Source organism: Pseudorca crassidens, chromosome 13 (genome assembly GCF_039906515.1).
Source record: "Pseudorca crassidens isolate mPseCra1 chromosome 13, mPseCra1.hap1, whole genome shotgun sequence".
NCBI lineage: Eukaryota > Metazoa > Chordata > Mammalia > Artiodactyla > Delphinidae > Pseudorca > Pseudorca crassidens.
This window is the reverse complement of record NC_090308.1, coordinates 69,220,169-69,245,000: the sequence shown is the minus strand read 5'-3', so window position 1 is coordinate 69,245,000 and position 24,832 is coordinate 69,220,169. Positions and strand designations below refer to the sequence as shown.

At 40.6% G+C, this 24,832-nt stretch overlaps 1 protein-coding gene across 6 annotated transcripts in view; it reads right to left on the bottom strand.

The window, feature by feature from the left end:
* The window catches only part of SYNCRIP (synaptotagmin binding cytoplasmic RNA interacting protein), a 29,062-nt gene extending 7,956 nt beyond the window's left edge, over positions 1 to 21,106 (bottom strand). For 3 of the 6 annotated variants that reach the window (XM_067702646.1, XM_067702648.1, XM_067702649.1), the window contains exons 1-10: positions 20,070 to 20,203; positions 18,538 to 18,697; positions 17,730 to 17,848; positions 17,495 to 17,602; positions 14,589 to 14,702; positions 14,313 to 14,489; positions 6,312 to 6,447; positions 5,009 to 5,214; positions 2,670 to 2,819; positions 2,226 to 2,347 (exon numbers count right to left, since the gene is read on the bottom strand). In XM_067702646.1, coding sequence (XP_067558747.1) covers positions 2,226 to 2,347; positions 2,670 to 2,819; positions 5,009 to 5,214; positions 6,312 to 6,447; positions 14,313 to 14,489; positions 14,589 to 14,702; positions 17,495 to 17,602; positions 17,730 to 17,848; positions 18,538 to 18,685 — 1,280 coding nt within the window. In that variant the 5' untranslated portion in view covers positions 18,686 to 18,697; positions 20,070 to 20,203. Of the gene's footprint in view, positions 1 to 2,225; positions 2,348 to 2,669; positions 2,820 to 5,008; positions 5,215 to 6,311; positions 6,448 to 14,312; positions 14,490 to 14,588; positions 14,703 to 17,494; positions 17,603 to 17,729; positions 17,849 to 18,537; positions 18,698 to 20,069; positions 20,266 to 20,996 lie in introns of those variants that run through there. The other 3 variants (XM_067702647.1, XM_067702651.1, XM_067702650.1) reach the window with 3 other exon arrangements.
* Positions 21,107 to 24,832: the final 3,726 nt, after the last annotated feature.

Here is a 24,832-nt window from a genome sequence, read left to right as displayed (position 1 = left end):
TATGTAAAAAATAATCCTTCCTTATGAGAATTTACTCTTGTGTTTATTCAGCTTGTTATTTTATACTCAAAATCACAAAGGCCCTGTTCCAACGGACACATAAAAAAATGCTACTCTCTGTTCACTAGGTTCTAAGACCATTTTGTTGTGCTGTGCTGATTCTCTTAATAATTGATAAATCATCTTTTTCTGTCTCTTAAGTGACACAATGCCCACAGCATGCCGTGATTCTCAACTGGAGATACTTCTGCCCCCTCGGGGGCCTCTGATGATGTCTAGAGACGTTTACAGCTGTCATCACTCGGCAGTGGGGGTGGGGCTGCTATTGACATCTAGCGGGAAGAGGCCAGGGAAGCTGGTAAACGTCCTATGATGCACAGGACAGCCCCCATAACCAAAAATCAACATGCACAAAATGGCAATAATTACACAGAGACTGAGGAAACCCTGGTGCAGTGTGTAAGAGTAAAACCCTGGGGACCAGAATGCCTTGGTTCAAATCCAACTCCACTACTTACTAGCTGTGTGACTGACCTTGGGCAAGTTGACCTCTGTGCCTCAGTTTCCTCATTTCAAACTGGGAGATAGAGTACTCAACTCACAGGGACACAATGAGGTGTAAGTAGAAATGTGTGCTGCAGTTAAATTTTTAAAAAAAAAAAAAAATCAGTGAATGACTGCAGCAAGATAAAGTGCCAGCATCACATGCAGTCATCCCTTTCGACTATTCTTTTCAAATATTAACAGATATACTGACATTCTACACCTTCGACTTAGTATCATCCTCCATCTATCAAGTCACAGCTGTGCTCTAATCACTTATCCAATGTCATCTCCTATACTTACATTCTGCCACTACATTAAAAAACCACAATCAGTTAATTGTCTTCTGGAAGAGATATGAAAAAGTTATTTTCACTGCATAGAGTATACTCAGGGGTCTGCTGAGATAGAGCATTAGCTCTTCCTTCAAAACCTAGCTCTTTGTAAGTCTTTTCTCATTTATACTACCACCAAGCATATTAAAAGCACATGTTTCGGGCTTCCCTGGTGGCACAGTGGTTGAGAGTGCGCCTGCCGATGCAGGGGACACGGGTTCGTGCCCTGGTCCGGGAAGACCCCACATGCCACAGAGCAGCTGGGCCCGTGAGCCATGGCCGTTGAGCCTGCACGTCCGGAGCCTGTGCTCCGCAACGGGAGAGGCCACAGCAGTGAGAGGCCCGCGTAGCGCAAAAAAAAAAAAAAAAAAAAAAAAAAAGCACGTGTTTCTTTAGTCCTAGAACAAGTACAGATAGATTACTCGGATAATAATCATTATACAAGACATCGTACATAATTTAATCTGTTTCCCTTTTAAAATTAAAGAAACTGAGGCTCAGAACTTGCCAACTTGCCTAACGGCACAGCTAATTACAGAAACTGGAACGTGAATGCTTCCCTGATTATGAAATAGTAGAAGCTTCCCCTACACAGGGCAACAGACAGAAAACTGACCTGAGATATAGTTTAGTGATTATTGTTCTCGCCATCAAACAGCAATTACCCCTCTCTTCCTCCTTAGAAATCAATTACCAAATTTTTTTTAAATTGCAAACTTCATTCTTACACAGCTAAGTTTCCTTCACTGTCTTAATGAGCAGATAACCTTAAAAGATCCAATTTATACAATGCATTTACACACTTGTTTTCGTATCTCAATACTGTTATTTGCTTATTTCATTAATTATACTCATTTCATTTTTCAAAACCCATGCATAGTATATGAAGCCTTTGGGATGGCAGTAATGGGCACTATGTATTGGTAAAGAAGTCTTTTTTCTGACACAAAGGAAACAAAGTCTATTATAATTGGAGATTTTATATTTCCTGCCTCAGAGAAAAAACTCTCCACCCTTTAACCAAACATACTGTCAAGACTTTGGGGCAGCTAATATTTAAAACACGTATTCAGGAGCACATTCTGTAAAATACAGTAGAAAATAACCTAGATTGATTTTTCGTTTATTATGCAGAGGTCCAGTTGTTTAGAATTACAATTAGTTTCACAAGTATGGTCAACAGCAAGAGCTCAATAAACATTTTTGGAGATTCTCGGCATTTTTCTTTGACTCAAAGCTTTCAAGTTAAACTTCAAGTCCTCTTTAAAAGGTAAAGGCATGTTACAGATTTGTTCACCTGTTATTCACCAGTTAATCAATATTAAAATCTGTACAACTTTCACTTACATTTGATTCTTTGCAGCTTGCCTCTGAGCTTTTCTTTCTTTCCTTTTCTGATCTGGTGGCTTAGCAAAAACAATTTCAATATTTTCTCCCTCCAAGTCTTTGCCATTCATTTCTTCCATAGCCTTAAAAAAGTAGGTACTGATCAATACAAGAGACCTTTCACAACTATGATTCATTTAAAGTTAAAAAAATCATTTACTATTAACACTAGAAGGATGAGATAAAATAGGATTCTTGATTTCATTTAAAGATCCAGCTCTTCAACTATTAATCTTTTTGACTTAGTTTAGTAAGTTATGCGATTTGCTAAGGCCAATGAAGGTTAGCTTGAGTAATTACATGACCTCTGAGTTTCCTTCAATTTTCTAAAACATTCTGATTTTAGGATGACTAAAAATCATTAGTCTAAGTTAGATGCCTATGATAATTCCCCCAGTTATTTACCTTGACAGCACCATCTCGCTCATCAAAATGAATGAAAGCATAATCTTTTAATTTCTTCACTCGTTCCAGTTTCCCAAACTGACTAAATGCCTTTTCTAAAATCTCTTCTGTTACAGTATTGGCCAGGTTGCGTACAAACAGCACTTTTACCTGAAATTTAAGAAAGAAACAGAAACTTCCTATGTATTTCCAAAGGATTCAGTTTCCAAGATGCCACCATCCCAACCCTGCAAACTTAACTTTAGTCACAACCCATTAGAGGAGTACCAGAAATATAAAATATAGACTAAAATTTCAACTCATTTGGGTAAATACCAAGGAGCATGCTGCTGGATCTAATGGGCAAAAAATCTGAACGTTCTCACCAAAGACATACAGATGGCGAATAAGCATAGGAAGAGATGCTCAATTATCATGTCATTAGGGAATTGCAAATTAAAACAGTGAGATATCATTACAAGCCTGTTACAGTGACCGGCCAAAATCTAAGACACTAACACCATCGAATGCTTTTGAGAATATTGAACAACATATTCACTGCATTAGAATGCAAAATGGTATAATTTGGCAGCTTCTTACAAAACTAAACATACTTTCATACCATATGATTCACCAGTCACACTCCTTGGTATTTACCCAAAAGAGGTGAAAACGCGTCCACACAAAACCCTGTATATGCATGCTTATAGCACCTTAATTCATAATTGCCAAAACTTGGAAGCAACCAAGCTGTCCTTCAGTAGGTGACTGGATAAACTATAATAAATCCAGACAATGGAATATTACTTAACATTAAACAAGAAATGAGCTATCAAGCCATGAAAAGACATGGAGGAACCTTAAATGTAAAAGAAGCTGTCTTAAATGGCTACATACTATATGATTCCAACTATGTGACATTTGGGAAAAGACAAAACTATGGAGACAGTAAAAAGGGCAGTGGGTGCCAGGGATGAGGGGACGAGAGATGAAAAGGCAATCACAGAGGATTCTTAAGGCAATGAAAATATTCTGTATGATACTACAATGGTGGATACAACATACATTTGTCAAACCCATAGGATGCAGAACACCAAAAGGGAATCCTAACGTAAACACTGAGTTATACTAATGTGTCGATTTAGATTCACTGATTATGACAAATGTACCCCTTTGGTGAGGACACTGATCGTGCAGGAGGCTGCACAGCTATGTGGGCAGGTGTGCGGCTGCACAGCTGTGTGGGCAGGTGTGCGGCTGCACAGCTATGTGGGCAGGTGTGTGGCTGCAGAGCTATGTGGGCAGGTGTGCGTATGGGAAACTGCTGTACTTGCTGCTCAAAAAACAAAACATGCTACGCACAGGACTTTTCATTAGTTATTATTTTACAATTAAAATGGACGTGGTTATTTCCTAATAACGTGAACACCATGCCATCTGAAATAGCTGTTGAACTTAACACAGGGAGTCAAAACTAACTGGGACCTGCTTTTGAAACCCTGAAGAGAGGAAACAATATTCAAAACACTGGTAAGATAAAGTCTTCAATCCTGAAAGCTCCTCAAGTACAACTACAAATTTAACCTTTTGGCTAAGAAACACTATCACTTCCTCCTAAAATACCTGAAGTAGCATCTGAATTTCTTAATCTAAAGGGCTGACCAATGAGAGCTTAATAAGCCAAAGGAAAAAAGAATGAATCCTAAGTATTTTCTGTCCTCAAAAACATTTACCCTTTAATATTCACTGTTCTGACACTTCACACTCCTCTCTTGATTTTAGTAAACTAGTTGTATTTCCTAGCCTATCGTCATTAAGGAGGATTCTTTAAAAGGTTAGAATAACTTAACTGCAAACTGCACTGGTAAAGTGTTGACTCAAGAGATGTTTGTTTTCATAGATGTCTCAACTGACTGCTGAAGCACGATACCTAATAATAGCTAAACCTTTTAACTGCAGCAGCTCTGCTGAGGCCAGTACAGTTCACTATTTTTAGGAGTAGGACTTTTAACACAAAAACCATGTAATCTTAATGGCGCCACTCTCAAAAACTCAAAGAAACTGCTCTTCGAATCCACACAAAAATGAAAGTGAATCATCTCCACTGCATGTAGGCTACCTACTTTATCATAAGAGTATGATGGCTACACAACTGTAGCTGACGGTCCATGAATAAATTCCTATATTCACCCTCCATGCACTTGTTATTTATTTCTCGTGTGTGGCCTTTAACACAGAACCCTTCTCTCACTTTCAAAAATATGGTTTAAGGAAGCACACACAAGTTTCCCTCCACTCTCTAAAGCCTACCCCTGCTCCCAGCAACACCACAAAAAAATTTTTAACTCAACTGTTATTACCTTTGCCATAACTTCAGGATCGGGATCTTCTATAGGATCAGCCCATTCAACAGTTCCAACATTTCCCCAGACCTTGACTTTACCACTCATTAACCTACGTCTTGCCTGGGCAGCTGTTTTGTGATCTTCATATTCAAGAAAGCAAAAGCCTCTGTTTTTTTTCTTGTCGTCTGGTTGGTGGTATAAAATGACGTCTGTAAGACCCTCTGAAAGTAAGCAACAATTCCAGAGAAATTAGATAAAATAAGCAAAAATAAGCAGATCAAAAGATTTATTTTTCTAATATTATACCTGAATATCAGAATGAAAAATAATCTCTTATCTTTACCAAGGACTCTCAAAAAACCAGTCCAGATAATTCACCTAATCCACACTTTCCAAGTGTTCCTAATGCAAAAATCCCCAAGAAAAGAAAATGTATTCTTTTTACTTAGACCTGAGGACTATTCTGCTTCCATTTATCAGATGACAGAGAGGTATGAAATCTATACAAAGCTGTTTTAGGAAAACCAGGAGTATAAGTCAGACATGGTTAGAAATTTTTCTCTGCTTCCATTAATTAGATGACAGAGAGGTATGAAATCTTTACAAAGCTGTTTTAGGAAAACCAGAAGTATAAATCAGACATGGTTAGAAATTTTTCACCCCATGCAAGTAAAAACTAATTTTTTAATGGCACTTTTCTGGCCTCAGACATGGTTTTACTTCAAATGAAATAGAGACTATCTTAGTATTGTATAAGAATTTCAAATGTTCCTGGAAATTGGTAACAGGCTGATAATTTGCTAAATATTCTAGGCAGACAAAACTATTTTTTCTAGTTTCCAAATGACAAAAGCCTGTCACTTGGAAACTTATAAAAAATGCTTTACAATTCAAAGAAATTACACCATACTGACAAAGTATAATCTCTGCTTATAGCAAGAGTACTTACCATTCCTGTAATTTGGAAAATCAGGTTATTACTTATCAAACATTTTTACTAAGAATGTCAACTAGCACCTCAAAATGCATAAAAACACAGAAAGAAATACAATTTTCCAAAACAGGGGAAGCACAACAATGATTCTGCAGACTGAGTTCAAATCCCAGCCGTATTCCTTACTAACTACATAACATTCAGCAAGTTATTTCCCAAAACCTTCTATTTCTTTATCTGAAAAATGGAGTTACTCATCTTATATGGCTATAGTGAGAATACGAGTCAATAAATGCAGTGCTTAAAACAGTGCTTGGCACACAAAAGCATGACATTACCTTAAATATTAGAAGTTGAACCTCCTTCCAAGTAAACCCAACTTACCTGTTACTTTGCTAAATTCTTCAAGAATCTGTTCCTTGGTTTTACTCTTAGGAATAGAGCCCACAAAAAGCCTGTTGTTGGCAACGGAGATGCAGACACCAATGTGTTTTCCAGAACGAATTTCATGATTATTATACTGAAAGGCGGAAAAGTGCATGTTTTAAAAATACTTAAAATATCCTACTATAGGTGCTCATTATAGAAAGATATGCAAATCCCATACACAAAAGCAAAATCTTTTAACAAATTAAAACTTCAACACTTAGGTTTATCAAGTATTTTTATCCTTTAAAAAATTATAATCTGAGACAGGAAGATTGTACTGACAAAACACACTAACCAAGTTTATGAATTAAAGCAAAAAATTGTCAAGTCCTTGAAATTTAGCAAATTTGGTAAGAATCTAGTCTGTAAGCAGCTTAAATTCCAAATTACTGATTCCACAATACCTTATTTTCTACTTAAATTCATCCTTCCGACTAGTTATTCTCATGCAAGGGAAACAGATTCCAGTGCCAGCAAGCTTTCTGCCTTTCTATTAATCAGCACTTAAATCTTATTTTTCCATCTCCCCTAATCACTTGTAAAAAGTTACAATAAGGGATTTCTGGCTTCAAATACTTAAATCTAAAAGGAGAACCTTGTTATTCTGAATCAGATCCAACTTTCTCCCCCATTTTATTTTCACCAAGCCTACAATGAAGTTGGAGAAAGACAAGTAGATTATGGTAAACTACTATAAAACTACAGTAAAAAGTAAACAATCTTCAAGTAACCATATTCCATAAAACGGAATACCGCAGAGGCAAAACCCAAAAAGTTCCTATCCCTGTTATTCCCATTCTTGCGTAACAGGTATATCAGGTATAAGTGAAGAAAATACAGACAAGTCAGAAAACTGATTCCTCCCTCTCCCTTTTTCTCCATCTCCAGATATTCAAAATTAAACATGAAGTTCAAACATCCTTCCTTCAGTTCAGAACAGTTTTGTACTTTTTACCCCACCGACTCCGTTCACGCTTATCCAAGTCTCTGGGCATCATGATCTCAGGATTCTCTCTATGCTTTACACTTATGCTGGTGATGTTTTTTTTTAAATCACAACTTTGCCTATTGAAAAAGAATCCCACAATGGACTCCGCATCAGCAAAACAAAGTTTAAACCCTTGGATGTCATTAAGTCCGTCCTAAAATCCCTACCACTTCTCCCTTTTCTCCACAATACTATAATCTCAGCTATTTACATCAGTTCTCAAACAGTTTTCATACTGCTCAACCTCTGACTATAACGCTTTCCCTGAAACTTCACCATCTAAACTCCTCTGCATACCTGTAGATTTGAGCTCAACCAAATATTCTGCAATCCCTAAATCCTATAAAGGCCAACAAAAACACCCTTCTATGTTAACACAGATCAGCAGTTTCCAACAGGAGTGATTTGCTGCCCTCCGACACACACACATTTTGGTCAACTAGAGGTGGGGTCTGCTGTTGGTATTTAGTGGGTAGGTAGAAGCCAGATATGTTATTAAACATCCTACAATTCACAAAATAGTCCAGCATAATAAAAAGTTATGTACTCTAAAACATTAATAGTGCTGAGGTTAAGAAATCCTGCCCTGGACTTCATTTTCTCATACCATTTATATTCTATTTAGACCAAACACCTCTTAAAAATAAAAATATGCGGTTACAGGCAGATATTAGACCTATGGCTGAATCCACCATTGCATGGGATTATGGACAAGTAGACTACAATACCCTATTACACAAACAAGTTAACTTTAGAACACAATAAACTGCTTTACGACATGTACATTCCCTAGATTTTTATATCTAAGGATCAAGTAGCCAGCCTTAGTGACAAATCAATGGCTTTCAATCTGGTCATTTAGTCTGTAACTCCAGAAATTGAAAAAAAAAAATTAAAATCAGAAAAAGAATGGAAGGAAATACAAAGTTTTAAAAAGGGAGAAAGAGGAGTTATTTTGAAGATGACAATTTGGTATCATTTTCCCTTTATTGTATTTCTTTCCAAATATTCTAAGAGCAGAGACTATTTACTTAACAATGCTGCCTCAAAATAGTAATGACTGTTTCTATTATTATCTACAAAAGAAAAGTTTCTTCCTTTCTAACCTATCCTCACTATGGTTAATCAAGGCGGGGTAAGTAGAAGGTATTTAAATGACTGTAGTCTCTGAACAATATGAAGACATGAATATTTAGTAGGATTTATAAAGAAAACTAACTTTTCATCCACATTTTTTTAATTTAAAAAATTGGAACAATTATAGCTGACCCATAGAGAGTAAATTGGCTCTCCAATGAAAAGAAGTCATTAAAGGAGCAAAGGTGACCCTCTGCACATAGCATACTGTCCAAATAAAGCAAACGTGCCTAGAAATAAACATTCCTTAAAGAAATGCCCCATCTACAGGTTAAGCATGCACTTTTATAAGTATATTTGAGTTGTTTAACTTTTCTCACTCTAGCATTTTTAAGACCAATCTATCACCTTAAATTCGAAAATCAACTTTGCATCCTAGCAGGTGTTAGCTGGTGAGTTAACAGTGACTTGGATGGTAGAAAAACATTACCAAAACAACTGTTCTGATCCTTAATAGAGATTCTAATTTAATGCTGATAAACCCTTACTCTCAAGGGTTAGTAATCAGGACGATATGATAGTATCAAAATAAAAAAGAAAACGTAATCTTTTCCAAACTCTAGAAGAGTAGGCACTGAAGTTAACAAATTTTAGAAATCTAGCTTTCAGATCCAGTAACAGTGAGGTAACCAAATAAAATAAAGATGAACTTTGAACACTAACCAATGCAGTTTCAGTATTTCGGAACACCAAAATGAGTTGTACAGTCTGGAACATTCCCATCATCTACGTTCAAAATATCAATTCACTCTTTCCTTCCCTTATAGCCAATCAGTTACCAAATCCCCGGAAATTCAGCAATCTCGGACTTAGAAAACTGATCCAGAAGTGGCTGCTCAGTCCTAACCCTTACAGCAGCAAAGCCGCTACCTCCCAAGCCTGTCCATTTAAGTCTTCTTTACCTTGAGCCAAACCTACTTCCCTAAAAATTCTACAATAAGTCTATTTCCTCCTCCAAATGACAGCACTTCATATACCTGCACACAATGCTTAGGACTCAATCCCCCTTCTATGCTTGGCTAATCATTACTTCTCTGAAATTGGGAACTGCCTCCCAGAGTGTCATCAAACAGTGACATCCATAACACAATCCTATAGAGGCAGACTGAGGAGTCTAGAGTAAGCTGGAGACTATTCTTACACTTCTAAACACCAGGCCTCTGCAACATGTAGTCCATGATTATCTTGGCTTATTTGGCAATCACACCACACCACTAACACACTACAGCTTACTTGTGGATTAGTCATGTATAGGACTTGACTCTCAGCCCCACTCAATTCCATCCTGCTGGTGTAAACTACTGTCCCAGGCTATCAAAATCTTTTCAGATCCTTATTTTGCCATCCATGGCATTAACCACTACATATAGATTCAAGTCACCAAACGTTCCAAGCAGTCCAACTATGCCCTCATTCATATCACTGATTAAAAAAAAGAACCTATACCGTTATTTACATCATGCAACCCATACAAAGGCTCAAAACTTTAATAGCACCATGCAACTCAGCCCAGCAGTCATGCCTACTGCCTTCTAGCACTGACTTTATACAAGTTTTACCTCCCTTTCCACAAAACAGTGCTTCAACTATTCATCTATTTCCTTCACTGCCCTGCTCACACCTTTTTATCACAAAGCGTTCTCTAACAACCTCAACCGAGAGCAATCGATCCCTTCATCCCTCCTTTACCCTGTGAACCACATGCTTCCACTTTAATTGTAGTTAGCCTCTCAAGTCCTAGAAACCCCAAAGTCAAGAACTGGATCAAACTACCTTGTATGGCCATAGTAAAAGTTTTCATGTTAAACACACTAAACACTTGCTAATTGCTACTAAAATATTCTGTCGACCTGTCTTGCCAGCTGCATTCATCAAAATGGTTGTACACTGGTGTATACAACCACTGTGGTGATAAACTATCAGTGGCTATTAAAGTCATAACCTTTAATGTGCAAATAGAAGTCAGTATTCCAGTCTTTGTAACAAAGGTATTTTCAGTAGGACACTTCCATTGTATAGAAACCATAATGGGCAGTGCAGAGCCAGTAGCCCTGGGCTCCAATTCCAGCAGCACACCACACAAATACATATACACACTTGCCTGGTCAGCCAGTCAGGTTATTTACCTAGTACCTACTCTATAATGGCACTGTTCTAAATGCTGGGGATACAGGAAAAAAGAGCAAATTTTCTGATGGGAAGAGAGAAGCAAATAATCTTTCAAAGTTAAAAAATAATTTTAAGTACATCTAAGCATTCCTTTTTTTATCATGTTCAGTATACTGTCATGGGGCAACTGGGTGGTAAGCCTTTCTTAGAAAGGCCTTCTAAGAAAACCTGATTGATAAGACAGCAGCTGTGCTAACTGGGAGAAGTGGGAGAAAGAACAGAAGGCAGCCTTGAGATGGAAATGCTCATAGCTTTTGTGGAGGACAAAAAAGGCAAAGTGTGGATGGAAGGGTAATAAAGAAGAATGGGAAGAGAGAGGTAAGCAAAAACCTGATCAGATAGAACCTTGTTTGGAAGCCATTATTAGAGTTTTCAGCATGGGACTGTTGCGATCTAATCTACACAGCTAAAAGGTAAGACTGTAAAGGAGCAATGGAAAGCAGTGAGACTAGCTAGAAGGATTCTTCAAATGGTACCTTAGGCTAGGATGGTAGCAGGAAGATGGTACAAATTGGTTAGATGCCAAAAATAAATTTGGCAGTAGAGACGACTTACACTCTGAATTCCTTTTAACACTACCTAAACCACTACATAATTTGAAGAATCAGGCTACCTGGCAACATAACTTATACTGCTGGCTTAAATTGTTATGTCTAATTAACGATAAGCACATGCTAAACAAACCTGGTATCAAACTAAACCAGTACGGCTCTGGGCAAGCCACCCAGACTATTTATTCTACTGCAAAAGGAAGATATTTCACTTACCTTGAAGAATGAGTTGAAGTGATCTTTAAAGGTAATAATGTAGCACCTAGCACAGCTCCTGTGCCTCAACAAGCACAAGTGGTAGCTATTATTCACCTTTTCACAAATTTAAATCTTGCTTCCTTAGCTACATTGTCATCATTTAGGGATGAATTTTCTTATTCCCCCAAATACAAGGCAGATGTTAGCTGAAAATAGGGTCATTAAGAAGTTTGCAGTTGCTTCTAACTTCATGCCTCTTCTTCAGCTGTTAACATCAACCCATTTGACAAATAATTCAGATGCAAACTTAAAATCTAGTCTTTTTTGGGGGGGGTGTCGTTGTTGAATAACATCAAAAAATAAGGCTGAATATATAAACTATCTCAACTCAATCGAAGGTATTTCTCAAGACACAAAGTACAGGAAAGCAAAAAGATGGTGCTTCAATCTTGCCTCATCTATAAATAACGTAAAAAAGGCATTTTCTCAACATCTGATTATGTGCAACTAGAACAACAGTTCAACTACCTTATATAAAAATTCACCTTGGATAAAGCTGTAATTCAAGTAGACTCGTGACATGATACGAGTAGAAGTAGTTTTCAAAATATGCTTCCTTAAAAAATACATTTAGGAAGGGTACTCACTTCCAGGAATCAAAACAAGGTAGCAAAAAACATCCTAATCAACTTCAGTTTTTTATTTCTCTAGAATGTTTTATTTCCTCAAAAGTCTAGTCCTTTCTTCTACTGTTGCATTAAGGCAAATCTCCCAATTCTATTATCACCATAGTCCTAGCTATGGTAAAGCATCCTTTTTAAAAAAGCAATGACAATACGTCCAATTCATCCCAGTGCTAAGAATACCCTTAAAAAGACAATAAAGCACAGAGCCTCCTATTCATCAGATAGTAAAAAATAATTATGCCCCCAGATAAGGACTCAAATCACAAACCCAGAAAAAAATGTTAAAAGATTTAGGACAAGAGCTAGCTCACAGACCAATCAAAATGGCTGTTTGGCTACCTGGAAATTTCTGTGTTACAGTTGAAAAACTTAACTACATTACTAAGACTACTCTAAGCCTACAGCAATGCAACTTTGGACTACATGATCTGTTAAGCCAAGGCAATTGCCCAAACTGAGACATATTTCATGTGTACTTATTGGCACTCAAAATAGTGATGTTAGGACTGGATTATATAACATCTTCTAATGATGTTTCTTTACTATAAGAATTCTGAACATCATCTAGAAATAGATTCTAGTGACGACCTACCATAATTAGTGTATTTTGGCAACAAAAATTAAGTAGTCTACAAATGTTTGTTTAATGATTCCTTTAAAAAATATTAATACACAAATCATTACTTGTAACACTAAATAATCACACCTATTAAGCAAAACTAAAGCTTTATGTAATACGTCATAAATAAACTGGATCTGACATCATTAAATTCTGTACTAGCTTTTTGCAGTAAGATAGTCTCACTGCCTTCTCAATCATTATGTATTTCAACACTGAAACTTACTGCTACTTTATTACTACCTAGCAAAACGTTCTATTCTTTTATAGATTCAACTGGATGACTCCTAAAGTATCTTTCCAGAACTCTAAAGAGTCCTCAGTTTTACCTGAACTGTTTAAACTAAAAACGTGACAGTTCAAAGGTTACCATTGAATGGACCCCTAGAGCTATACATACTCTCCCTTCTGAAATAGAAAGCACTCTTTGAAAGAAAAGAAAATCAGCCATGATTTAAAAAGAAATATCTAAACTCCTGAATTCTTTATTCTTCCCAAGTAGCATACTTTTCTAATTTTAACCTTTACAATGTTCAATTACACACACCAATGGAGAGATCCAAGCAATACAAAAAGCAAAACCAAGTAAGTATATTTGTTTTCTTTTTCTCCTTAAGGTTTGCCTTAAAATGTGATATATATGGGCTTCCCTGGTGGTGCAGTGGTTGAGAGTCCGCCTGCCGATGCAGGGGAAACGGGTTCGTGCCCCGGTCCGGGAAGATCCCACATGCCGCGGAGCGGCTGGGCCCGTGAGCCATGGCCGCTGAGCCTGCGCGTCCGGAGCCTGTGCTCCGCAACGGGAGAGGCCACAACAGTGAGGCACGCGTACCGCAAAAAAAAAAAACAAAAAAAAAGTGATATATATGATGGTGAGGGAAGGAAAAATAAAATTCAGGATGAAATCACTCTAAGGAGTTCAAGTTTGCTTAGAAGTACCCATAAAACGTGTGTAAGTCAGATAACGCAAAACTAACAAACATCATCTGCTATAGTGAACCATTTACAAAAGTTCCTCCCCAGCTGTACTTTTTGATGTATTTCTTGGATTGAAATTAACTTCCATCTTCAACTACAAAACACAGAAACTACCTGTCACAGAATTTAATAAAACTAATTTGAAGGAGAATTATATAAGCCATAGTTTGAAACATTAAAATTCTTTAAATTGGGAAAATAACTAGGTCCTCACCCGACATCTAGTACTTTTAAATCAGACACTGCCATTCAACATAAAATCCTTTATCTCATTAACTAGAAAGTTATCATCACAATGTCTTTGTGAAACATTTTCGAAAAAGGGACAGCCAGATATGGTCCTTTAAGAGCCCTATCTACTACAGTTACTTTCTTAAACCTTTTAACACTCCTTGAAAAAAAAAAATTGCTAAGCCAAATTCAAAGCACCAGTAACTTCAACTCCACCACACTACCTTATACATCCTGAGTCAGTTCAACTATACATGCAAAAAATACTGCTACAATGTGTACATAGAAAATGGGACAGTGCCTAATCAGCACTTCAAAAACCTTTGGTTAACACAATTAAGAAAAGTCCTGGCTTTAAATGAAAACAGAGAATGTGAAAACTGAAAAGAAAAAAAAACTCACCAGTTTAACAGCCTCCTGAGCTGCTTCTTTTGTACAAAAAGTGACAAACGCATAACCTCTATTGAGACCAGTTAGTGGATCCATCATTAGACGAAGATCCCATATAGGTCCAGCTTTTTCAAACAATGGAACAAGTTCATCCTCAAACAGATCTCTTGGGATCTTCCCTACAAATATCTGTAAATTAAATATGAAGTAAAAACCATGGAGAGTTTCTTTAGAGAACCAGACACCTGTACATTTACTACAAAGGGTACAAGTTTTTAGTCTCTTTACCTCAGTGCCAACAGAAGGCTGCTGACCTGAATAAACGGAATCTGGAGGCGGTCCCCCATACTTCCTCTGTCCAGTGGTCACATCGAGTGTGTATCCTGTTCTTTCCAAGAGCGCCTTAAAAAGTTCAAATGTCATCAATACATTTCATTCATGAGACCACACCCATACACTGAGCAGTTTAAAATCAATCTTCTTCAAATCTTTCCATGGATCTTTGCAACATTCCCTACTTACAGATTTCTGTTGTGTTTCAGAATTCCCCTTTTAATGTATGCTTGTAATTTATAATATGCCCTAATTTATAATGAAAATTTCAGGATCCTGGTCAAATTATTTTCTGGTCTCCAATTAATTACTGAGTAGTGCTCAGTGAACAACACTAAATATTGATCCGTCAACAACTTTCAAGGCAACGTGTACCTATTCGGCCCTTCTAAAAAAGGACTGCACCTAATTAGGCTGAAAATAATTCTCTCCTAAAGAAGGAGATGGATAACTTCTCTCTCCCAAATCTAGCTTTCTTACCCAATAAATTTCCCTGTAACCCACACTTCTAGGTACCTACCGCCATTCTGGGAGTTTCACCAACCTTTATAGAAATTACACTCCTCCAATTAAGTCCAGAAACTTAGGGGTTGCAGGAAAAATGACCTCTTATTCATCTGACATTCAAGTACCATGCTTCACAGGACAGCATGGATCACTCAGAAAAAATGAGAGCCAAAATGATTTTGAAAACTTTATGAAGCTGCAACAATGTGACATAACCTCTATATATTACCTCCCTAAAAGTGAACTGTTAAATTTACACAACTCATATTTACTCAGAGCATTAAAAATTTCTCTTCATCTTCTATTATAAGCAAAAAGACTAGAAAAAAGTTAGCCTAAGGAAAAAACAAGAATTATTCCTTTTCCACCATCGCACCCACAAAGCACAAAACTGGTTTTCTGAATAATAAAAGCAACCCAATAATTAGATGATAAATTCTGAAATAAAAAGAAACACTAGGCACAGGACAAAACTTATCAAAATGCTGTTAAGTGATTTGGGGGTCACTTTAGTCTTTGAAAATGAAAACACCTAGATAGATTTTAAATATTTTCTACCCAAAGAACATAAAATATATTATGAAAACATACTGTAACTGATAACTCCTTTATTCCTAAATTGTCTTAACAAAAAAGCCCAGAAAGTGCTACATGTTTTAAGTAGTCTTTTTCTATTATCTCCAAATATATGTGCTTAACAGTGCAACATTGGGTTAGTAACAAAAATAAACTCAAATCTATTACTATCACATAAACTAAACCATTAAATGGCTCCTTCTTCCCTTTTTCCCATATGTAATCCCTGCGCTTCTTTCACTGTAATCTTTAAGTGACCCAAATAATACCTCTTATGTCACTCGCTAAAAACAAAAAGGAAAAACTTATTCCCTCTGAAAAACATCCTATAAAAATGTCTGTCTTCGACGTAGAGAAAATGGACTTGACGCGGGGAGGGGAAAGGGTAAGCTGGGACAAAGTGAGAGAGTGGCATGGACATATACACACTACCAAATGTAAAATAGATAGCTAGTGGGAAGCAGCCACGTAGCACAGGGAGATCAGCTGGGTGCTTTGCGACCACCTAGAGGGGTGGCATTAGGAGGGTGGGAGGGAGATGCAAGAGGAAGGGGATATACGTTTGCACATAAGCTGATTCATTTTGTTATACAGCAGAAACTACAATAAAGATGTTAAAAGAAAAAAAGTCTGCCTTCTTGCCACAATTTAAGTCACACTAATGCTTTAAGCCACTCCCTTCCAAAGATAGAACTGAATCTCACAAACGAAATTTTCAATTTTTCATAAAATTTTAATAACTGTCTCAGTATAGACTTAATTGCAACTGATTAATTACAATGAGTAACAACTATATTCCATTTCTTTGGAAAAACTAAACTTATAGCTCAAACACAATTCACCCACAGCTACAACTGCAAAAGGCTCAAACTTATAGATAGCCTTAACGTCTAACTCCATATTCCAAGCTTCTCTCTTCCCACAGCATTAAAACACACCTGACACCTCTATTGTTCCTAGTAACTTATTTTCTTAAACCATAACCCTTGGTTCAAGAGCAGTGGCACACTGTATTAAGAGTACCAGATTAAAACTAGTATGATCACCGTCATATTTTCTATGAACTAAAAACTCAACACAACTAAAAAACACCAAGATCAAAACCTAGTTGACTTTGAGGCCATTTACTCTTCTGACTTTGGGGGTGGGGGGAGCGCAAAGGAAACCTACCCTCAGCCTCAGTTTCCTCATTTACATTTCCACAGTAATCCATTTTATCCTTAAAAGCTGCTTCTAGAAATGAACAAATTGGCCTTTAAAACCCATACTAATGGAAGGAAAAGAAGGCAGTGTTAAAATACTAAACCCATTTAATTTGGGGGCTTGAGAATCCTAAGAAAAGCAGTCAGCTGCTAAATGCACACACTCCACCAGTATGAGGTGAGCAGATCCCCTCCCATTTTGGTTCCACTGTCAGTTAATCTGGACTTGCAGGTTTCTAAAAAAATATGGTGGCTGTATTTCTCTAAATCTTTTATTTAGAATACCAATAACACAGATTTAAGAAACAGTAGCTAGCTAAGAAGAAAAACTTCAGAACTGTTTTAGAAACAAATTGTTAAAGGCAGGAAAAACAGTAATTACAAAAGATTAACAAATTATCTCATGGTCATTAACTCGCAACATCAAAAACCCCCACAAAAAACAGACAAAAAAACACGAAAAACAAAACACACACACCCATTTCACACCCAAGAAATATTTACCAAAGCTAGAAAATAGAAAAAAAAAAACTTTAAAACTGAAAGGAGTAAAAAAGAAAGTTTTTAAAGACATACCTTAATTTTTGCCTCATCTGGTCCTTTGCTAGAATCTGCTACTTTGGTCCCCTGTTTTTCTCTCTGCCTATAAGTCTTCATGACTCCACATAAAAAGGCACTTTTGTTCTGCAAACGAATTTTCCAATCATATTTAACAATAGTTATCTTAAACGTACCTAAATAAATAAAACTTGAACTATCAAAACTACTCAGGTTTTTTATTGTTTTTACACTGACACTAGATTAATGTTACCTGAACATGAGAGAGATCACTGTCTTTAAACTGCTGAAGAACTGCCAATGCGCCGTCTTCATTGAATTCTTTTAAAGCTTCGATAGCTCTTTCATCTAAATCGCTATGTGCAACCAGCCCTGGAGAAGAAAAAACTTAATTAATTGTCAACTTTTAATATTTCTAGAAGGTTTTTTTTTTTAAAAAAGACCATGTTTGCCAATATAGGTGCCAACTAAGAATTCTTCCATGCCCCCTTATCATCTATATGATGAAAAACACACATACCTTAGCTATTCTGAACGGCATTATGAACTAAATAAGGCCTCTCAACCACTTTTTTTTAATCTTGTTCTGTGTCTAAATCAGACAATTCTGAACCCTATTTCTACAGCAAATATATAGGCTCACAAATTCTAAAACCAACCAACGAAGTACCGAGCATGACAAATGAACCTCTACTCAATTTCAAATACCACTAGAAAAAGCAAGAGCCACACGGAGACAGACTACAAGTCTACAGTTACCAAGTTATTTAACAAGAATCCTACTATAAAAATACCCCCAAAAAGTCACATGGCCTGCTTCCAATATTTAGCAGCTGTTGCTACCATCGTATACTTATCCATCTGGCCAGCCAGCCTTTACCTCCTAACCCTTTCTCTTCCCTCCCTCTATACACCTTAACCTCTAGTTCACAACTAGCACAACAAGGCAAAACTCCAGGTCCCACACTTATTGGAAACCACAAAAAGTTGCTATTTTAGCTCAAAGCCAGAAATCCAATAGAAAAATTTCATGATATAATTTTGCAAGTGTTAGTTCTTACCTGCAACGTAAATTTCATCTAGTTTTTCAGCAACTTTCTGTGGTAAACCAGCATCAAGCAATGTCTGAAAATTTTCTGAATGGATAACTGCAGAAGTAGTATCCATGGGCTCTTCAGTACCATTTCCATTAACATGTTCTGTAGCCATGTTTCCAGAGATCTGTTCAAACGCAATAAGCAAAATTAAACTAGGATCTTCAGAAAGGGTAGAGGACAATATGAGAGCCCCAATCTTTACATTCTCTACCAATTTCTACACCAGTCAGCCTGCACCTCCCTTTAAAGAGGCCTTACTTGAAAGTCACTGTCGCCTGACAAGCCACATTCGGAGCGCGGGGCACAGAAGGACGGATCCACTACGTTTTTCCTTAGCACCACCCCTGACTCACCTGCTAACACTCCCTAGGAAAAACCACATTACAAATGGAGCCCAACCAGCACGAGGACGAGCCAGCGTGCCACATGCAGCTGTGCCCGTACGGCGAACGAGGTGTGTGTGGAGCAAGCAAAGCTGGGCTTTTCCCTCTCAAAGGTAAACCCCCGAAGTGCGCGCTTTTCCCGCCTGCCGCTTAAAGATCGGTAACAACAGCCTGCGAAGAACAAAGCGCTCACACAAGCTACCTTCCCACCACCCAATTTCTCCACCCTTCACCCGCACACCCCAAAGCCCGCCCCCGACTCCGCATCCAGAGCGGCAGCCTCACCGCTGCGGCCCCCGGGAGCCCAGCAGAAACACGTGCTCTGCGCCTTCCAATGTCCTACAACTTCCTTCCACGAAAACCCACCGAGTCCCAGGCCAAGACCACCGTCACCGGCTCCCAACAGCAACCCCAAGCCGCGGCCAGAGCCCCCAGCAAGCAGCAGCAGCAGCACAACCTCGCCCCTCGACACCGAGGCCGCGGCGGCGCCAGGCCACAGGCTCTCCCCGCCCCCCAGCGCCGCCGTCTCGGCCGTGACACATGGCTCTCTCTGCCCCGGGCGCCGGCGACCGCCGGCCGCCCGCCCGCCCGCCGAGACGTGCGCCGCGGCGCGCGGTGCAAGCCCCCCACCCCTCGCCGGTCCCGGCAGCGACTGCGGCGCGGGGGCCGGCGGTGCCACCCCCGGGCCGGGGCCGACAAGCCGGCGGCGCGAGGGCGTTCCGCGAACTGCCCAACGCTCGCCGGACCCCGAGCACCACCCAACCCCGCCGCGCGGCTGCGGGACAGGACCGGCTCCTCTCCGCCCACTCCCGCGCCGCGGCGACGGCCACGACAGCACCAACTCCGCCGCCGCTCGTGGTCCGCGCGGGCCACGGGGGCGCCTCCTCCCTGGAGCGCCGCAGACAAAGCCCGAATGGCAGCAGCACATGGAAGGGAGAAGGAAGTGGCGGCGCGGGCCGCGGCCTACTCCCAAGCAGCCCCAGTCAACGTGCTCCCCTCTTCCTTGGAATCCATTTTCCAGAAAAGCCGGTTTCTCCCCGCACCGCCATCCCACAGCTCACTCCACAATGTCACGGAACTCCCCTCCCAGACCCGGGTCCCGGCGGTCGTTACCTCCCCGTCGGGCTGCGGTGGAGGAATCCTGTCCGAGGAGATCCGGTTGCGGGCAACGCGTGCTCGCTGCTCCCTGGGTCCGGCGCGAGTGGAGCTGTTGTAAAATGGCGGCCGAAGCTCACGCCGCTGGCAGCAAACCCGATCCAGTTCCACTCGCCTCCGAGCGCGCTCCCAGTGCGCGCGCGCGCCTCCGCGTGACCCCCCCCTTCCCTTCCCTCCCCTCCCTCGCGCGTCCGCTTCTCTCACTCACTCCTTCAGCCCCTGCCCGCCTCCAACTCCTCCTTCTCCTTCTCCCACCACCACCAGCCTCCGTCCGCCTCTCCTCTAGGCCTTTCTTCTTCCCCTCCCTGCTCCTTTCCCCAACCGCCCGCAGTGTTGTCCGCGGCCGCTCAGGCACGAGTGGCCGCCCTTCCCCTCCTCGCTTGCACGCTCGCACGCTCGCTCCCTCCCTCGGTCTCTCGGCCCCGTCCCCCCAGTCCCGGCCGACTCGGCTCCTCTCTTTCTCTCTCCCGCGCTGACGTGACGACGTAGCTTACGCCTCGGGACGCGCGCCCGCGGGCTCCGCCCCCACGCCCGCCACCTCCCTCGCTCCTCACCACACAGGAGGGCGCGAGACCCCGCCCTTCCGCTCCGGCGGCGGCGGAGGGGCCAAGAGTGAATGAAAGGCCCGCCCCTTCCCCTCCCGGCACTCCCCCTCCCGCGCCCCTCCGAGCGGGGCGGGGCGGGCCGGCTCAGCGTGTCCCACTCGTTCTCCTTTGTCAGGAGACAGGCATCTCCCCACCCCGCCCCACCCCACCCCCACCGCGGCACCACGCGCACGCCCCCCAACCGAGCTCCCGCTCGCCCCACCCCCCGCCCCGTCCCGGACCGGCGGGGAACGGGGCGGGGGGCGCGGAACGCGAGCGCAGCTCCGCGGAGCGTACCCACCGGTCCGTGCGCGCCCGGCCCCCGCCCCGGGCGCCGCGGCCGCGTAGTCGTTCCAGGCGGTGTCCACGCCGCCGCCGCCCCGCGCTCTCCTCGCTCGGGAAGCTGCAGGCGCACGTGTCCCCCGGGGCGGGGCGAGGCAGACAATGGGGCGGCGGGGGAGGGGAGCGGCGTGGAGCCCGCGGACCTTTGGTCCACCTGGCCGGCGGGACTCGAGTGCGGGAGTCCCTCCTGGGAGACTGGGTCTCCCCGGCCGGACAGTGGGAACTCCGGGGCCCCGCGCCCGCGTGGCTTCCCTTCCACGGGAACCTTGGGTGGAGGGAGGGACGCCCGGGGCTCGAACGAGGAAACTCCGGCTGCTTTTGAGGGGGAACCGGCTGGCTCCAGTGGAGCGAGGAGCGGCTCCCGCTTTGGGATGCTACGAAAGCCAGATTTGGAAGCAAAACCGCTGGGTGGTGAAGAGTTGTGCAATACTCCGTTTCAGTCTCTGGCCTTTTCAGCAGTTAAGGGCTTCTTCACGGCACAGTTTGAGCAACTTGCAGCAGCACAGAGCTGCGTGGTTAGAGCAACTATGAAGAGCATATCTGTGTTTTTTTTCGAAAATCTTGGCAATTAAATCTTAACTGTAGTGACCCTTCTTTTGTAACCGTATACTAGGTACAAGAAAGACAAGACAAAGGCATTTGAATTTCAGACGCCGTATGGATACTAATTTTGTTCAATGCAGCTGTAATGAAAAACAGAAAGTGTCCTTTTCATTAAAAAAACAAGAGCTCACTGGTTCCCTAAACAAAAAGTTAGATGAATACTCCTCAAAGTGCTTAAACACTTCGTATGCCAGATTATTTTCATTAGTAACTGGATCAAGATATGAAATTTTTGAAATATTTTGACCAAAAGACTATCTAGCCAGTCGGTTTATCTGGGCACTCTACTACCTAAAATTTCTTCCTGTCATACATGGACCTGCTGTTGTATTCAGCTAATTCAGCAATAGGGATTTTAGTTCATAATTCGAAGGTTGTAGATAATGTTATAAATGAAACCAAATAACCAAAATGTTTAATACAAAAATATAATAAAAACTGGGTAATCTTATAGATGAAGGAATAAAAACAACAGATCTGAACCATCCAACACTTATTTTTTAAGACTTCCTTTAAAAAAAAGAATGAGGAGAGGAAGGGGGAGGGGGAAGAAGAGGAGGAAGAGGGGGAGGAAGGAGAAGAAGAAGGAGAAGGAGAGGAATGGGGAAGAGGAAGGAGAAGAAGAGCCTGTACCTAGGCAATGTCATCTACCAGATGACCAGACCTCCCAAATTGAAGTCTCTAGTTCTTCTTTGATCTCTAATTCCTTTGCCTAACCTACCCACCCGGCACGTTTCTGTGGGCTTTAGGCACTCCAAATCAACATTTCAAAAAACTGAGCACAACATCGTCCCCTTCATCATCCAGCTCCAGAGTTCCCATCTCAGTGAACATCACCCACTTGCATCCAGCAGCATTAGCTGAAAACCAGGGAGTCATTCAGGACAGTACCTTCTCCCTCAAGGCCGTATCAATTAATCAAGTCCTGTCAATTTTGTCTGCCTAATATATCTCCACTTCTGTGTTGCACCCAGGGGATAAGCTACCATCACTTACCACCTGGACTAATGATAGAGCCTCCTGATTCATCCATCCTTGCAGCTTTTCTAATCCATTCAAAGCCGCGCACGTGCACGCGCGCACATGAGTGTGTGTGTCTGTGTGTGTGTGTCTGTGTGTGTGTGTTTGGATTTTAAATGCAGATAAGATCTGCTTAAAACCCTTCATTAGCTCCCCAATACACTTAGAACCAAATCCTTAACTAGATCAACAAAGCCTTCCATGACCTGTCCCACATGTCTCCCCAGCCACATCTCTGCCATTCTCCCAGCCTCAGGTGGCCTTCTTTCAATTCTGGCATTTCTCAGGATGGCACACACTAAGGACCTAGACAGGAACTTAGAGAGAGATGCCCTGAGCAGGCCTGAGAAAAAAGCTATCAGCTATGCTCTCCAGTTGACATCTTGTTGAGAGAAACAATGGTATAATTTTCCTCCTGACCTGCGGAACTTCTTATTCCAGGCTTGATGCCAAGAATTACTACTATTACTGAAACATAGGGAATCCCTAATAATACTGAAAAAAAAAAAAACAGAAAAAAACAAGAAACTAGTAGATAGATTGATTCACTTGGTACGATAGATGCATTGGACTAGATTGAAATGTATGTGAAAGATCTGGCACAAGAAAATTCTCAAAAAATTCTCAGTAAATATGTGTCCTTACTTATCTGAATCCTCTTTAGTACCAAACACAGGATTTGATGCTCAATAAATAAATATCAGTATTTACTGAATAGAACCAAACAATGATAGGCTGAGACCCAAAACAACCTTGATTCTAATCCCAGATCAGCTACTAATGGGTAGCGTGGGCTTGGGTAAATCAGTTCACTTCTCAGAGTTTCGATTTCCTCATCTATAAAAGAAGTGCATTGAAAGAGATAATATTTTAAGACCTCTTCTAGCTCAAACATTTTGCAATATATTTAAAAAATTTCTCAAACTCTTTCTCTGGATTCTCATGGCTTAAAAATATTCAAATGTCCTATTTGCCACTAAAGATCTTCCTCATTTGAATCCCAACTTTCCTTTACAACAAAATAGCCAGCTGTTCACGTTATATGAACCCTTGCTCCAAGCAAAAATAACAGCAACAATGACAAACATTGATAATATCTGATTTGGGATATCATCTCCACTGTGGTTGTGGAGAAATTGACACGTTCACTGTTAGTGAAATGAGAGATTTTTTTCTTTTTATAAATAAATAATAGTCGTATTTATTAAGCCCTGCTCTCCCAAGTCTGTTCTTCCATCCTTCCACCATGAATGCCTTGTAACCTGGTACCTGCCGTCCAGCTAGAAATTCCACTTCCAGCCTCTGGGGCAGCCAGGTGTGGCCAGGTGACTTAATGCTCCCCAAGAGAGTGAGAGGATAGATTGATATGACTTTTTTTTACAAAATAATTAGACTATAATGCTTACTGAAGCATTGTTTGTAACATACATATATGTGTGTGTGTGCATGTGTGTTTTGTTTGTAAAAATGTATATAAGCTAAACATCAAGTAATAGGGGACTGGTTAAATAAATTATAGTGTGCATCCATAGCGTGGATTATTCTGGAGCCATTGAAAAGAATGAAGTAGCTACCAATGTCCTTACATGGAAAGAGATCCAGGTTACATTCTTAATTTTTTTTTAAAAGCCACCTAGAGAACAATGTAGAGTGTGACATTTATTCATTCAGTTGAGCACCTTCTGTGTACTAAGCTCAGTGTTAGGCACTAGGTTCACAATATTGTATGTCAAGATAGACACAGATTGACCCCTGGCTCATGAAGCTTGCAGGTCTGTGTGAATGTGTATAACAAGGTATGATGGATATTAAGATTTTTGTTTCTAGAGAACAATTACAATTAGAAGGATGGAGTGGAGGGAGACCACCACTTTTTACTTCATACACTTTGGTAATGCTTAACTTGTTGCAATAAATATTTTTAAGTTAATTATTTATGGGCTTCATTACTGTTTTTCCATCCATGTAACCTTTGAATTAGTAAGAAAATGGAGACCTGTTAAGTTGCAATTAATCAAAGGCAGGCATAAAGTCATGCCTCTTTGCCTGTTTTGCTTGTCATCCAAATTCTTCCACTATTAAATGCCAAACTATTTTTTTAATATCATATTTTCTTCTTTTCTTTTCTATATTTTCTAAACTTTTTGCAATTACCATATATTAATGTTATAA